The 15,093-nt window shown below is 42.0% G+C and overlaps 1 protein-coding gene across 3 annotated transcripts in view; it reads right to left on the minus strand.

Annotated features, from left to right (window-relative positions):
• The window catches only part of POLN (DNA polymerase nu), a 315,827-nt gene that overhangs the window by 262,943 nt on the left and 37,791 nt on the right, over positions 1-15,093 (minus strand). For all 3 annotated transcript variants that reach the window (XM_019526104.1, XM_019526103.1, XM_019526102.1), the window contains exons 7-8: positions 12,721-12,878; positions 2,226-2,294 (exon numbers count right to left, since the gene is read on the minus strand). In XM_019526104.1, the coding sequence (XP_019381649.1) occupies positions 2,226-2,294; positions 12,721-12,878 (227 nt within the window). The remainder of the gene's footprint in view (positions 1-2,225; positions 2,295-12,720; positions 12,879-15,093) is intronic.

The raw sequence follows: 15,093 nt of genomic DNA on the forward strand, positions 1-15,093 counted from the left end.
CCTGCCCACCTGTTTCTGGGCCTGCCTCTCTCACCTGCCATGCCTTGATGGAAAATGGTTAAAATATTACCCAAGAGGAAGGCTGCCCGTTTCCTGCCCTGATGGCAGGGGGGTTATCTGCAGTTCCAAAACCTCCCCTACACCAAAGCCCATGCCTCACAGATGGCATCCACATGTTGTTTGTAACCCACAACACAACTGGTGCTCCAGGGTCTCACAGGAACTCTCACTCCCTCCCTGGACCAGCAGATCATTGTGCTCAACTTTTAGGCCTTTCTTCCACCCACACTCAGCCTCCTTGCAGTGGAGGACTTACCGGGGTCAGGACTCACCCCTAATTCTCTAGCTGAGGCCACCCCCCCTCAGCCTCAGGTGCCGGAAAACTTACTTTGGCCTACTCCTCTCACGTGGGGTTCCTACTGATGCCCACTCTAGGGTCTCTACACCACACCCTACCCTGGGGTCTTCTCATCATCCTCACACTCAACTAACTCACAGGGCTGGCCCCTGCACCGCCCTTCAGGCTTACTCCCAGCTCAGTCCTACTCAATGCACCTCTGGGACTGCCATTCAGGCCTACTCCCATTCAACCCTACTCTGTGCAGGACCACCTACATCCTGGGCCTCTCAGGGCCTTCACAACTGCCCTCTCTCTCCAGGGCCACACAACTATCCCCGATCAGGGGCTTCCAGGGACTTCCTCCCCTGTGGGCTCAAGTGGCTGCAGGTGTGGCTGGCCACACTCTTCTACTGAGGTCTTACACCCCAACTGGAGCTCAGGTGGCCACAGCCATGCCTAGCCCTCATGCCCACCAACTTGTGGGGGCTAGGAGTTAAGGCACCCCGACCCGCCTTTCACTGGGTGGTACCTGGCCTGGTATTTCCTGGGGGCTTCCATGCTACCAGGAGCCCCACCAGGCCACCCATCCCCAGCAGGATGCAGTTTCAAGTCATGCCCATAACCAATAGCCTCCTTGACCTCAAAAGGTGCACTGCCACACTGACAAACAGCAAACATAACTGTCAAAGGGCACATCTATACAAGATGTTTACTGCACAGTTGATTATTTAGTTGTACAGTAAATGTCTCAGTATCTATATGTGCATCCCTATTAGGGCAGAGGTTCCCAACTTTATGCTGAGGACTGGCAGACCACAGACCAGCAAACCACAGACCAGAAGTGACCGGCATACTGCAGGCAGGCAGCCAATCCTTTTTTCAACCCAGCATAAAAAAAAAAAAGAGGTGGCTGCCAGTCTACAGTATGCCAGTCACTTCCAGTCTGCAGTTTGCTGGTCCAGGGTTTATTTGTCCACAGTCGCTTCCAGTCCGGCAGCCAACCCTTCGTGGCCTGGTACCCAACCATGGCCCGGGGTTTGGGAACCCTTGTTATTAGGTCACAAGAAACTAATAAGCTCCACAGAAGGGTAGTACTTGTAAATACAATACAAGTACTACCCTGCTAGGGAGTTTTTTCCCTGCGCAGCAGTACACATGGAGATGCTGACTGGCTAGCTAGGGCACGACAGTGCTTCAGTACCAGAACTGCCTGCTGGCTAGCCCCACACTGAAGCACCCTTGTGCCCTAAGCCAGCCCCGCTGCAGCATGTTGAACTCAGCTGGAGCAGCTCTGGGCTAGCAGGAAGGCCCCCCAGACTCCCTGCCAGCTGGGGCTACTGCAACACAGCTCAATATACTGCAATCCAGGTGTGCACACAGGGTGTGTTTACATGTGCCCATATGACAACATTGCTACTGCACCATACTTTAGTACTTTCTCTTGGAAGTACTAAAGCATAGCACAGTAGCAGCCCGTACTACGTTGTATGCCAGGCACAAGGTTATTATTATAGCATGCTGCAAAGTAGCAGCTAATGAGGGAGTGTGCCACTATAGTAAAGTAGCTGCTGGTCACGTGTCGACAAACACGGTCACTACCTCACTATAGCATGTTGCTAGGGCCACAGACTCATGCCCATGAGCTTCCTGGGAGCAATAAGCTCCGCAGTTTATTGCTACTCCCAATAGCATGTGTAGACACACCCATAATGCTGCAGTTTTGACCAGGCTTCAGTATCACACAAGGTTTAGCATAGGAGGCCTTTTGTCTTGTTTGCATATATGGATTATTTCAATAGAATACAAAGCAAATATTATTTTCCTTTACTATATCATTGCATAGGTACGATTTACTGTAATGATATTTTGTTAAAAACGGCCTTGCCTGTAACTCCTGAGAAAGGTCCATCATTACACTGTAAAGTATCTTCAAGTTTAGACCCAAGTTCTGATGCTGTTTAAGAAAAATTAGAAATACTAATTACTTACATGAAACCGCAACGATTACTAGGCTATTTCAAGATTAAGAGAGTGAATAATGGGAAAGCATTTTTTCCTTGGGTGTTCGTGAACATTAGTTTTTGTATTTCTAGCAGCACCTCTGTATTACGGATTCTCACAACCCCATGGAACGTGGCTAAGTAGCAAGATGGAATGTCTAGGATTTTACCTGTTCCTTATTTTACAAACCATACATGGGAACACACCTTCTGAGCAAGAAAGAAATGTAGTTATTTTTCACAGTAATGTAACATTGCTCCTTGATGATAAACGTAAAATTATGTTCTAATTTCTAAAAATGGAAGTTTTCTGATCTGGTAATTGGCTTTCTATTAACTAGATTTACCACATCTCTTAATTCCTTTCTCTCTTTAGTTCCACAGGTGGTTCAACATTGCAGCAAAGCCGTACCACTGTCTCTAGCTGCCAACTAAAGAATTATTCCAAAGATGCATAGAAACTTGTTCAGTATGAATAGCAACAGTACTGTCAATGCCATTGAACAAAGTAGACTATTTGGCATACAAACAACTTAACATTGCCCCTTGGCTCCTACAGTCACACTAACAAAGGTAAAATTATGAAAGGCACTGTTACCAGCAAGGAAGTAACCAGGTAAGATAGTATCTTTTCCAACCCATATCTCCCACCATTGTGTGATGCTTGAAAATGACAAGCAATTAATTTTATATAGGCAGGGTTAAAGATTCAGGTAAGGAACTGTTCTAATTAAAATAAATGTCAAATTTCTAGCATACTTTAAGGGAAGATACAGACAAATTGGAGAGTTGAGAGGTGGGCAGCAAAAATAACAATTGCTTTAGCAAACACCACTTGTGAGGAAAGGTTAAAAGAATTAGGTTTGTTTAATTTTAGAGAAGAGAAGACTGAGGGGGCACATGGTAAGAGCCTTCAAATATGTAAAAAAAAAAAAAATGGGGATCACTGCTCTCCAAGGCCATTAGGGACTGAACAAGTACTAATCTTTTCTTTTCTTTTTTCTTTTTTTTTTTTTTGCAGGGTTGATTCAGGTTAAATATTAGTAAAGTATTTCAGTAAGGACAGTTACATCACTGAAAGAGACAGTTTGTGGAATTCCTGACACTGGAAGTTTCCAAGAACATCCGTCAGGGACAGTTTAGCTAGCTTTACTTGAACATGTCTTAGAGCAGGGGGATACACTAGAGGGATTAAAACTTCTCTCCTCTGAGCTCCAAAAAGTTGGGAAGGACAGCTGGGAAAGAGTCTTACTTTTCTCCTCAGCGAGCTCATAACTCCATTTCAGTATCTGAGTGAATCTTTACAGACTTTTGCCTTCTAGACTGTGTTTTGCAGGAATTGCACCTTTAGCTAGCTAGGTAGATTATATACCCAAATGAACCAAATTTGGGTATGAATAGGCAAGACAACTCACTTTCCAAAGAGACTGAATGCTTACTCACAGAGAATGCTGCTTTGGTTTAGGCCATTATTTGGGGGACAGCTTCTCTGTTGCCCAGGGGAAGGTAGAGCTTCATTATTGCCCTGGAGTGGAATCTCTTTTCCTATTTCTTTCTTCCGTATACCCAAGCTTAGGCTAAACCCTACTACTTTTTCTTCCATATCACTTCTGATCTCCATCTCCTGCTTTCTGTGCCATTAAGTTTGTCCATTTTGAGTACTGCAGCCTTGTTCTGCAAATCTTTTTAATGCTAACTTCACAGGGTTCCAAATCCATCCTTACAGTACAGGCCAAGATAATTAATTGTCCAAGGATTTAGTTATGTCACACTGCACATCTTCATTTTGAGTTATTCCCTTGTTTTTTCTGGTCCCTTGTAAATAAAACTAATACTTCCTGTCCATGCCCATGACTTATTTGATTAGAAATAGAAAGTGTGTGACAATATAAGTTTTTGTCCCATCTTCTCTGCTCCAGTCCAGCCTTAATATGCTTAGTTTTCTCTTGCAGACATCTCTGTACGTTCTTCCATTGCAGCTTCCCTATTCTCAACCTTTCAAAAATCTGTTTCCCTCAGCTGAGTCAAGTAAACATCTTGGCTACTTGCAGACATTAAAAAAAAAAAAGACACCACACAAAAAAAGGTTTACTTGTGCTCCCACGCCAAGCCCAGCGTATGCCCAGAAGCAGCAGCATGTTAATTGGACCTGGCTCCCAACATCTGTATAGATCAGGTGCTTTGGTGAGGCTTTTTTGGAGCTTTCATCTAATAGCCAATTGAATCAGCTTTGGCTAAAAGTGCCAAAAAGCCCTCCTGAAGGGCCCAATCTATACAGACACTACAGAACTGGGTCAAAGTAACATGCCGTTTCTTCCAGTAAAGTGCAGTTTTGCTTGTTGTTTTTAAGCAGCCCTTATTTCTGCAGCAACCACAAAAAATGGCTCATTTAATTTTTTTTTTAAATCAAAACTGCACATTAATTATTAGCCTGGTCACTTGTATTCTGCAGCTTATCGTCCCATTTTCATCAGTCATCTTTTAAAATTGTAAACTCTGAAGTATGTTAGGCATCCACTAGGGGCCTAATAAATAATAGGTGAGAATAGCAGCACAGCCTACAGTATTGTTAAAATCCAACCAGTCCCATTTAGACTTCATTTGTAAAACCTGGATGGAAATTTTCCCATGTTGAGCAAGAGCCCAAATCTTGTCCTCCTCCTGCCAGAAAATATCTGTGAAGCCCGGTGACAAAACACATTGGCTGTTTCATGTGTCTGTCTATTATTGTCTCATTTCCCTCCAGCAATAATCCACCTGGCAGGTAACAACCTATTATTCTATTAGTTACTTCATTAGAACAAGTGGCAGCACACGTGTAACTCATATAAAAAGTTACAACTCCGCTGATGAGCTGTGATAGGATTTCTACAGTTTCCTTTTTAAAAACTCTAGGAAATTACACACAAAAGCAGTTATCAGGCTTTTAAAGCCAAGCATCTAATAGGAAATTCCAGCATCCCAGTTTGGGGCTACAGGCAGGGAAGAGGTGCACCTTATAAACTAACAGAATCAGAGATTCATAAGCTTTTGTGAGCAAGAGCTCCTTTAATCAGATGCTGTGAAAGGACATGCACAGAGCAGGCTACCAAATAGAGTGATTTAAATACAAAAGACAAGAAAGGGAAGGAAGTGGGGAAGAGGGAGCAGTGCTGAGAGGTGAACAAGTAATAAACCCATAAGGACAAAGGGTTCAATAAAGATAATGGGGTAAGAATCCATAGTCCCTTTTTAGACCATACTTAACACAATCCAGTCAGTGGATAATTCTTGTTCTGCAATTTCACATTCAAATCAGCTTTTAAAGCTTTGCTGTATAAGAACAGCTACTCTGAGGTCAGAGATAGAAAGTCCAGGAAGGTTAAAGTGTTCTGCCATGGACCTTTGTGTATTTGTGGACTTGAAGTCAGATTGGCATCCCCTCAATCTCACACAGGTATCACTCCGTCTGTCCAATGTAGCCAGTCAAGAGGAACTGTAATCAGGTGATGGCATATATGATACTAGTAGAGGTGTAGGTGAATGAACCTTGGATGATGTAGTTAGTCTGTGTTAATTTGGTCAAGTAATTATGTGGTCCGTATTGATGAGGGGGCACAGCTGGCAGCTTCGCCTATTTTAAGGGCTGGTGCCCGGGGAAAATAGGAGTTAGGTAGGCAGTTGCTTGAAAGATGCCATTTGATGTTTGAGTTTTGGGCTAGTTGCAGGCAACTCTTCTGGTGTACTCCCCTCAGGTGTTAGGCATCTTGCCTTCACCTGCACTAGTATGAAACCACATAGTCCTCCCATTCTGAAACTGGGTCTGAGCCTCCAGTGCACTGTGCAACTGTGACTGATCAGCAGGTTCAGCTACCTGACAGTCTTCCTTGTTTATTCACTACTGATTACAGTTCCCAATGAACCAAAACAGCTTTTTAAAATCAAAGAATTGCTTAATCTCAATAGTAGGGTAGTAACAGAAACAGGGTTTAAGCACAGTAAAAAGTATTTACTCATATTAATAGCCTACCTAGAAGTTTCAGCAGGCCTGGCTTATCCTCGATATTGCTATCTCTGGGAACTGGGGTTCAGTCTCCCCAGCAATCTCTGCCTCTTACCCAATTTTATTGGGCTCTCTTAAAGCACTTCAGTGTTCTTTGTTCTGGTTTCCCACATGGCTTTCTGTTTCAATCTATTAAAAACTCAGCATGGATAGAGGTAAAACTCCAAAGTGACTGACTTCTGCATTGTTCTTTATGCTTCGGTAATGGAGTATCTGACTCTATTATCCTTTTTCTTGTGTTTCCCTTCCCCTCCCCCCTAGCTTGAATTAACCCCTTATAATGCTACAGAAGAACAATAAAATCACAATAAAAATAGATGGACATATAATATTAATAAAATATTGTAGGCAGCTTCCACAGTCTTCACAGCAAGAATTAAGATTGCCTGTTCTACCTTAATACAGCCATATTGCCTGTGTGCATTTTGAGATAGAAAAAAAATATTATATAATGAAAAACTATGAGAACCTGCCTCATTCAGTGAACAAGACAGAGCTGTTCCACAGATGGATCATGGCTATATCTGGTGACGGATGCTGCTATCTGTAAGACATCTGCTTCATTTACTGCAGAAGTTGAAAGGTATAATAAATGAGGCAGAAGACTGCATGAAATAAAAGGAGAGTCTCACAATTAAAGACAGTTTAATGCTGCCTTGGCTTCTATTCCTGTCTCTGCCAAACAGCTCCTCAGTGATGGATGCTAAATAAGTCACAAAAGCCAAATTTTCAGAATTGGTCATTAATTATATGACACTTATTTCCTGGATGCCCGCCTTGAAACACAGTGGCCTGATTGACATTTGTGCTGAACACTCACAAACGCAACTGAAGTCAATGAGAGCTCTGCTTGCATATATAAAATACTGTCTTACTACTAAATAACTGAAAAATGCCCAGCTGAGATTGGGAACCCAAAATGGTTTTTATAAATGGACTCATTTCTAAAATGAACTTAATGCGAATACTCAAGTCACAAGGACAGTGCGAAAAATACATTATTAACATTTGTGAAGTGCTCAGAAACTACAGTGGTGAGTGTCATAATGAAAGCACTCATGAGGAAATCAATAATCGTCTTCAAAGCAGGACTTGAGCAGTGTGCAGAAAAATAAGGCTTAGCCCTATATATTGAACATTAAGAATAAAATAAATATTCACTAGCCTGTCCATTCTGTGCAATGAATGAGACAGAGGGCTTGTGGAAATAAATAATTTAATAAATTATAAAGTCAAGAGGGAACGATTGTGATCATCTAGTCTGATCTCCTACATGACACAGGCCATAGGGCATTCATGAATTAATGCCTGTTTGAACTAGAAAGTCTCTTAGGGGGAAAAAAAAATCTAATTTTGTTTTAAAATTTTCCAGTGGAGAATCAATCCCCTACAACACTTGATACGTTTCACCCCTGGTAATTACACTGATTGTTCAAAAAGCCTTATTTCTATCCACTATTTGTCTAACTTCAACTTTGAGTCACTGGATCTTATTATACATTTGTCTGCTTGAGTGAAGAACTCTTTATTACCATAGTAGTTAAAGACATTAAAAGAGTGTCTTTTAAAGACACACAAAAGGGTCAAATTAAGATTATACAGGCATTTCCTAATTTAAATGCTTGACTTTTTCAACCTTAATGTTCTTTTAATGTAGTTTCTGTGTGCAGTAAAAAATAATAGTCGTTCTTGGGAGGCCATTTAGAGAATTGTCTAACCAAAATGAATGATTTCTAGCTTTTGAGGCTGTCATCATTTTATTGTTCATCACAAATGAACACACCAAGCAATCCTGAAAGTGGGAACTAGAAGTGAGAGACACCTAGTGAACACCTCAGACATTAAGTCAGATTTGTTGTCCTAATGAAGATGAGACCCTTGGCAACTCAGGTGTGGACACATACAACAATTAAAACATTTCAAAGAGCCAACAGGACAAACATATGTGCCCTTTGAAACATTATAAATGCAGCTGCAACACTCCAAAATAGTGTCTCTCTAACAAAGGGTTATTTTAGAAGGTTTCACTTTGTTATGTCTGGATGTGGGGGATGAGAGACAGGTGAACAGCTTACCAAGTCTCCTACCACTAGGTCCCACTCTGTCCTGGACTACTGCTGGGTTCCCAGTGGAACCAATGCATCCCCACCATTGCCGGGTTTATCCCATACACTCTCTCCCATTGTAGATCCATGTCAATAATCACAAGAAATTCCAAAATACAAACATGGAGAGGAAAGAAATACTGGTGCTGGAGGCATAGAATCCAAGTTACATTTAGTCTCTGGATCTGGCCATGGGGTCGAAGGGTAGCGTCATGTAGTGCCAACACTAGATGAGAGATCTAGATACAATTCAGGTTTAGAACACAGAGGAACCGAGGTCATCAGTTGTTAGAGGTGATGGGCTCCATGCAAGGAGCAGAACTAGTCAGGGGTGAGATCTGTGCTAAGTGAAGGATAATCCGGGCATCAGGCAGTGGACACAAAGCTGGTTCTAGAGCTTCAGAACAAGTCAGCAATGACCAACATTTTCTTGGAGGTAGCTGACTTCAGGCATTGTAGGTCAGTCCACAGGGGAGTGTGTTAACCGTGTGGCACTCACCAGCAGCGAGCACTGTCTCTTAGTGGAGCATGAAGACTTGGAGCCAGAAAGTGGGGCCAGCACTAGTGCTCTACAAGCCTCTTCATATTCCTGATAAGCCAGGAGGAATTAAAGCTCAAAGCCTTAGTGCCTCAGTCCCTATGAGCTTTGGGAAGGCCTTTCATGGACAGACTCAGTTACAAGCCATCTGCAGGCAAGAAAAGGAAAGCTGTCTTCCTACTTGATCCTTTGGTTGGAAACCTCCCTCAGGACCACAGAGGAAAAACTGTTAGGAACAAAATAAAGTGCGAGGGAAGAGACAGAAGGCACCAAGTCAATGAACCCCCCAAAAAGAGCGCCTTCAACATAGTGTTAAAACACTTGAGGCAGTCCCCTGGCTCCACATATGCTTGATACCCCTGGCCTAAATGTGAGAAGGAGAAGGAGAGAAAAGAAAGAGAAAAGAGGTTTCAAGTGAGAAAGCAGGTTGCAAATATAATAGACCCTACCCCAGTCAAACACTTAAGAAGAATGGAGAAACAGGAAGGGTACACCACTCTTATTCTCTCAGTGCAAACAGAGCCACATGAAGTAGGGCAGAATACAACGGGTACTGCTAGGGCAAAGAAACTGCCTCAGGTCCATGGGCAGACTGATCTAATCCATATGGGAGCAAGTATAAGACAACAATTATTTGAGAGAGAATTGCTGCAATGTTGACACAACAGTCCCTTTGTGATAATTCAGCTCTTGTAAATACAAGCTGGTATTTTAGCATGTTTGAAAATGTCACAGTGCTCTTAAATTATACATCATCATCTTTCACCATTTTTCCAGCATCTACCCCATCTGGTTCCAGAGCTAGAGAATGGCTGCTTTACACTCTGTAGACCAGTGTTTCTCAGTTTTTTTAGACGCAAGGCACCCCTCCATAACTTTTCTGAATGTAGTGGTACCTTCTGTTCATGCAGGCAAGGCGAGCCCCTCCTTTTCCCTGCACAAAAGAGGCTTCACTTACCACCTTTGCTTTGATGAATGAAGCCCAGGCAGTGCCCTTTGCCCACCAGGAAGCACAGGGACAGGGGTGACATACCATTTTCTCATCTACAGTGGTTCTGCCGCCTCTCTGGGCTCTCAGGTAGGACAGCAACAGCAGCCTCATGGTAGCCCCTCCTGTCAGGCTGGGCTTTCCAGTCTAACCCCACACAGTATCTCCAGAAAGAGGCACAGTGGGGAGGCACCTTTAAAAGGATCTCTCGGCACCCCCAGTTGAGAATTACTGCTGTGGACTTACCAAGAAGCTCTTTAGTTGAGCACATGAGTAGTCCAGCTGAATGACCTACAGAAAAGGTGTCAAACTATTTTGAAGAAAGCTATTAAAAACCTCTTTACAGATAGACAAGAGGTTTTTAATAAAGAAAAGAAACCCAGGAGAACTCCTATAACTACAAACCACGCAGAAGTGTCAAATATTTTTAAATTATGAAATAATCTGTAGAGTTTAGTTCCATTAAAAAATTTTTTATCTGATTTTCAGATTACACAGCAGTGCTTTGCATTTCTTCAACAAGGAGGGGCTGTTTATCTGCTTCTCTCGCTCAAACATTTTTCATTAAAAAGTCACCATTTTTCTTCTTTCAATGGGAAGAATCCCCTATCCATTTTGTATCCTCTCTCATTTCTAGGTCTCTTCTTTTTCAATTCTTACAATCTAACACCATCCTTGGATGATGTTTCTTGCTGTAGGTCTCATGTTCACTTTTGTTACATTGTCTCAATGTTCTTTCCTTCCTTCTTGTTTACTCATTACACTCTATTTCACTGGAGGCTAACCTTTTTGATAGGCATACCACAATTTAGTCCTGCACCCTCCCCAGGTACCACTCTGATCCACTTCCTCTGCCTGATCTACTGCTGTGCTTTCTGTTACCTGCTCTGTGATCCCTGCCCAATCTCCTGCTCTGCTTTTTGCCCAATGGTCCTTGCCCGATTACCTGCTTTGCCTTCTGCTTCCTGCCCAATTTGATACTGTGCTGCCAGGCCCTCCCTGACCTATTGTATGACACAGAGGCTGTCCATGCCACTTGTGACACGCCTGCTGCAAATTGGCCACCCTGTTTTTTTCATGTTACCAGTCTACCTGGGTGCTTGTTAGTCTTCCTTTATGTTCTACAAACCTATCCACTTTATTTGCATGACAACAAATGCTTATTTTATTCCTTCCCTTGCTTTTACTGTACTGTCTTCTTGCTTCATTTCATTCTCTATGCACCACAGGATGGAAAGAACAATGCTGCAGTAGATTACAACAAATGAAGTAGCACAGAGTTGTCATAAACAAGTAAAGAAACTGGCACAGAAGACAGAATAAGCACAATAGCTATAAAAGAGAACCTCAAGAGGTAACAAGAACTATAAAATGGTTTTGGGGGGAGAAATGGAAAAAAATTACCCCCATATCCAAGTATTACATAGATCATTTTGACAGGCAACTAAAAATAAATAAATAACTAAAAATAGTGCCCTGGGATATAAAAAAAAGGAACTTCAAAGACATTTATCACTAAACATGTAATAGAAATGTTCCATTTAATTTCACTGAAGAGCTTCCACAGCACAAGGTAAGAAATCATCTAAAATACCTTATTGATATTACAAATCATCATTTTCTTAGAAATGTTAATATGCATAAAGAAACACAGCACTTGTTTTAGTGACTTCGCCATTCTATTCTCTCTGCGGCACACAGGTTCTCTCAGTAGTTCTCCCCGATTTGCCAAACTCTCAGAACTATTACAATACTTACTGAAGCCTAGTGTTTCCAAAGTTGTTCTCAATTTTCCCTCCCTCAGACTAGGTAGTGATGGGGAAGTATTTTATTTATTGATTTGATTTATGTTGCTCTCCCCATAAAGGCTGAGAACAGCTCACAGTAAAAACAGATAAAATAATCAAACAATTAAACAGTACCCAAAAGAATATACCACTTGCTCCTGTTCAATGTGGCTGCTTGCAGATGTTAAAATACACACACATATACATGGCACTTTAGTTTAAGCTTGGCACAGGAGCACGCTGAGCCCAGCACATGCCCAAAAGTGGCATCATGTTAGTTGGACCCAGCTCACCCAACATCTGTACAGATCAGAGGCACTTTGGCAGGGCTTTTTTGGTGCTTTTATCTAATAGACGATTGAATCACCAAAAAGCCCCGCTAAAGTGCCCGAACTGCAGAGCCCAGTTAAATTAACATGCTGCTTCTCCCGGTAAAGTGTGGTTTGTTTGTTTCTATCATCTACAGACAACCCATATGCCAAATCCCCAAAACCAGGTATTTTAACTGGCCACAGTACGGGTCTGTCATATATGTGATTCTTGGTATGTGCCACTTTAACCTAGCTACACTACTACAAATAGATAGGACATACCTTCTGATGATGATATTGCATTTGGGAAAGAGGAGATCAAGGATATTTTATGATAATTAATTAATGCTGCCATGGGACCTAGGGGCTGCTTGTCAGAATTTAGTAGTTACTTATGAAAAATTAGAGCCCATTATGGCACAGATTTCAAGCAGTCCTGGATATTTTATACCAGTTCTCCAGGATATGTTGTTAAGAAAGAAAACATGCTCCTTCCTCTTGCCAAAGAAACATGCGTATGTTTATATAGTCTTCTAAATACGATAGAAAAAATATTATTATTTTACTCCCTTTTTGTTTATTGTACGTAAATCTCTAAAAACTACTTACCAATGTATTGCTTAACAAACCCATGTTCATATTCACCATTCTTGTAGAAAGAGGTTTTTTAAAATGCTTTAGTATTAAATACTCAAAAGAGGGAACAGTGTCGCTAGGATTTATCAGCCATGCAGCAATCCTTGGATCCAACACAACACAATCAGCAACTGTAAAAATAATGTAAACAATATGAATAATTCATTTCTAGCTCAACCCAAGTATTTCAAATGTCTTTACAATATAGCAAATATTTCAAAAAAGGTGTTAAAGTATTATTTCCCCCATCTTTTGTTTAAACACATGCCTATTCAAACATTTATTGCAAAAAGGTTAAACCAGCAGATCTAAATTATACCCAGCACAAACTAATCAGCATGGGAATGCAGTCAACAACAAAGCAAGTGTTTTCTTGTTTTTGCTTTGAAGATGAACAACTGAAGCTACAGGAAAGTTCTCAACAACCACAGGAGGTGCCCCCAGCTGGTTTAGTTTCAGCTCGTTATTTTCATCAACTTTTACCCATTTAAACGAGTATGGCCTGTTCTGAATGTCTGTTTCAGATAAAAATTTTCAGCTAAAACAACTTGATCACTTCCAAGACTGAGGCTAGGAAAAAAATTGTTTTTACAGTGTTAAATATTCTGGTACCTTTCTTTGGAAAGCTCTAAAACCCACATATTTGGGGAACAAACTTGAAATCTAACTGGAGAATATAAACCCGTGTGTCAGGGACATATCCTGTGCAAACTCTGTAAAAGATCTGCTCAGTTTTGCTCACGTTGTAATCCTTTTAAAAATAAAAATCAGTTTCCACATGCCCAATGACATCTTTAATCATTAAAATCTCCAAAGACTTCATAGTCATTACATGTATTTGAGCTTTTCACACCTTTATAAGGCTGACCAAACCACTCATACCTATGGGACACCTGAGCCTATTCCAATACAGAGCTACTTCCCCTGTAATGACTGCTCCAAGGTCAGGTGTAGCCAACAGCTAAAACCAGGGAACCTAGTTTCAAGGACCCTCCCCCTCCCCCTCCCCCCCCCTCTGGCACACAGACAGCATTCAAACACAGAAACAGGGCAAGAGCTAAATGTTAAGCTCAGAGGGCAAGTCCTTGTTGAGGAGACAAGAAATCTCATGTAGAGGTTGGAACTACAGACTAAAGCTAGGCAACATTAAAGTTAAAGCACTGTCTGAACAGTTGCATGGTAAGGGTGAATACCTGTGACCCTGCACTACTCGGACATGCTGCTAGAGGGCTGGTGAGCAGGTGCATGGCTAGGAGCTGTCAAGCTCCCCCTGCTTGCCAGTTTTCCAGCATCTACTCCCACCCCTCAGAGCTCACCCCCATCTCCCCCTGAGTCTCTTCCCTGACTTCTTGCTCATCTGCAGCTACAGGCACTCTTCCCAGGACAAGGGAAGCTTCTGTCCCACTCCAGGGGCTGGTGGGGGCTGGACTTAGCCCAGAGAGCAGTGGTAGGTGGGCGGGTTCCATGACACCATACTGGCACCACTGAGCAGTCTAACGTTACTGCAACATAAAATACCTAAAACTAGCTAAAGAATCCTTGCCCAAAGAGGATTCCTCTCTGAAGCACTCAGAGCCCACTTAGCTTGCCCTTTCCTGTCTTGATGTGTGGACACTCCCATCTTAAGAGCCCTTAATACATGGGAAAGGTAATGTGCACCTACACCCTTAGATTGAGACCTTTACAAACAAACCTTGTATGCCTGTAAAATGAGGGAATATTATCCCTGCTTTAGAGATAATAATCTCTAATAAACTTCAATAATTTACAATAGCCGATAAAAATGAGATTCACATTTTTCTCAAGCAAATCAGTTAAAGAACATTTGATTAGTTGATGAGAGCTACCTTTAGTGAACCCATGCTGCACTTTTTACCTTTTTCCATTTACCTAGACATGTTGGGCACTTGTACACGAGTTGGTGGGGCCACGTACACGTGACAAAGTGATGAGAAAATTGTTGTTTGTCTAACAACAGCCTCACCACGTACAGGCACATGGTTTTTTTTCATATTAAAAATTATTTGAGCATGGCAACTTAGACCACCGCGGATGTATTTTAGTTTGACTGGGGCAAACTGTTCTATTGTGGATAAAAAAAAATGTGCATGTGTACATGTCTGGCAGCCAGAGAAGGTGACAGGGCAGTGCACAGGGCACTGAAAACCCAGGCAAGCTCACAGAAGTTGGGGCTCAGCAGGCTTCCAGCACCCCATGCACCATTTCCGCTGCCTTCTCCAGCCCCACCCTGACTTAAGTAACACTACCCTGACTTAAGTAATAAAAGTAATTGCTACTAGACCTGCATTTTATGTGGCAGGGTTTTTTTTTTTTGTTTTTTTTTTT

Source organism: Gavialis gangeticus, unplaced genomic scaffold (assembly GCF_001723915.1).
Source record: "Gavialis gangeticus isolate Ggan-Ray unplaced genomic scaffold, GavGan_comp1, whole genome shotgun sequence".
In the NCBI taxonomy this organism is placed as follows: domain Eukaryota; kingdom Metazoa; phylum Chordata; order Crocodylia; family Gavialidae; genus Gavialis; species Gavialis gangeticus.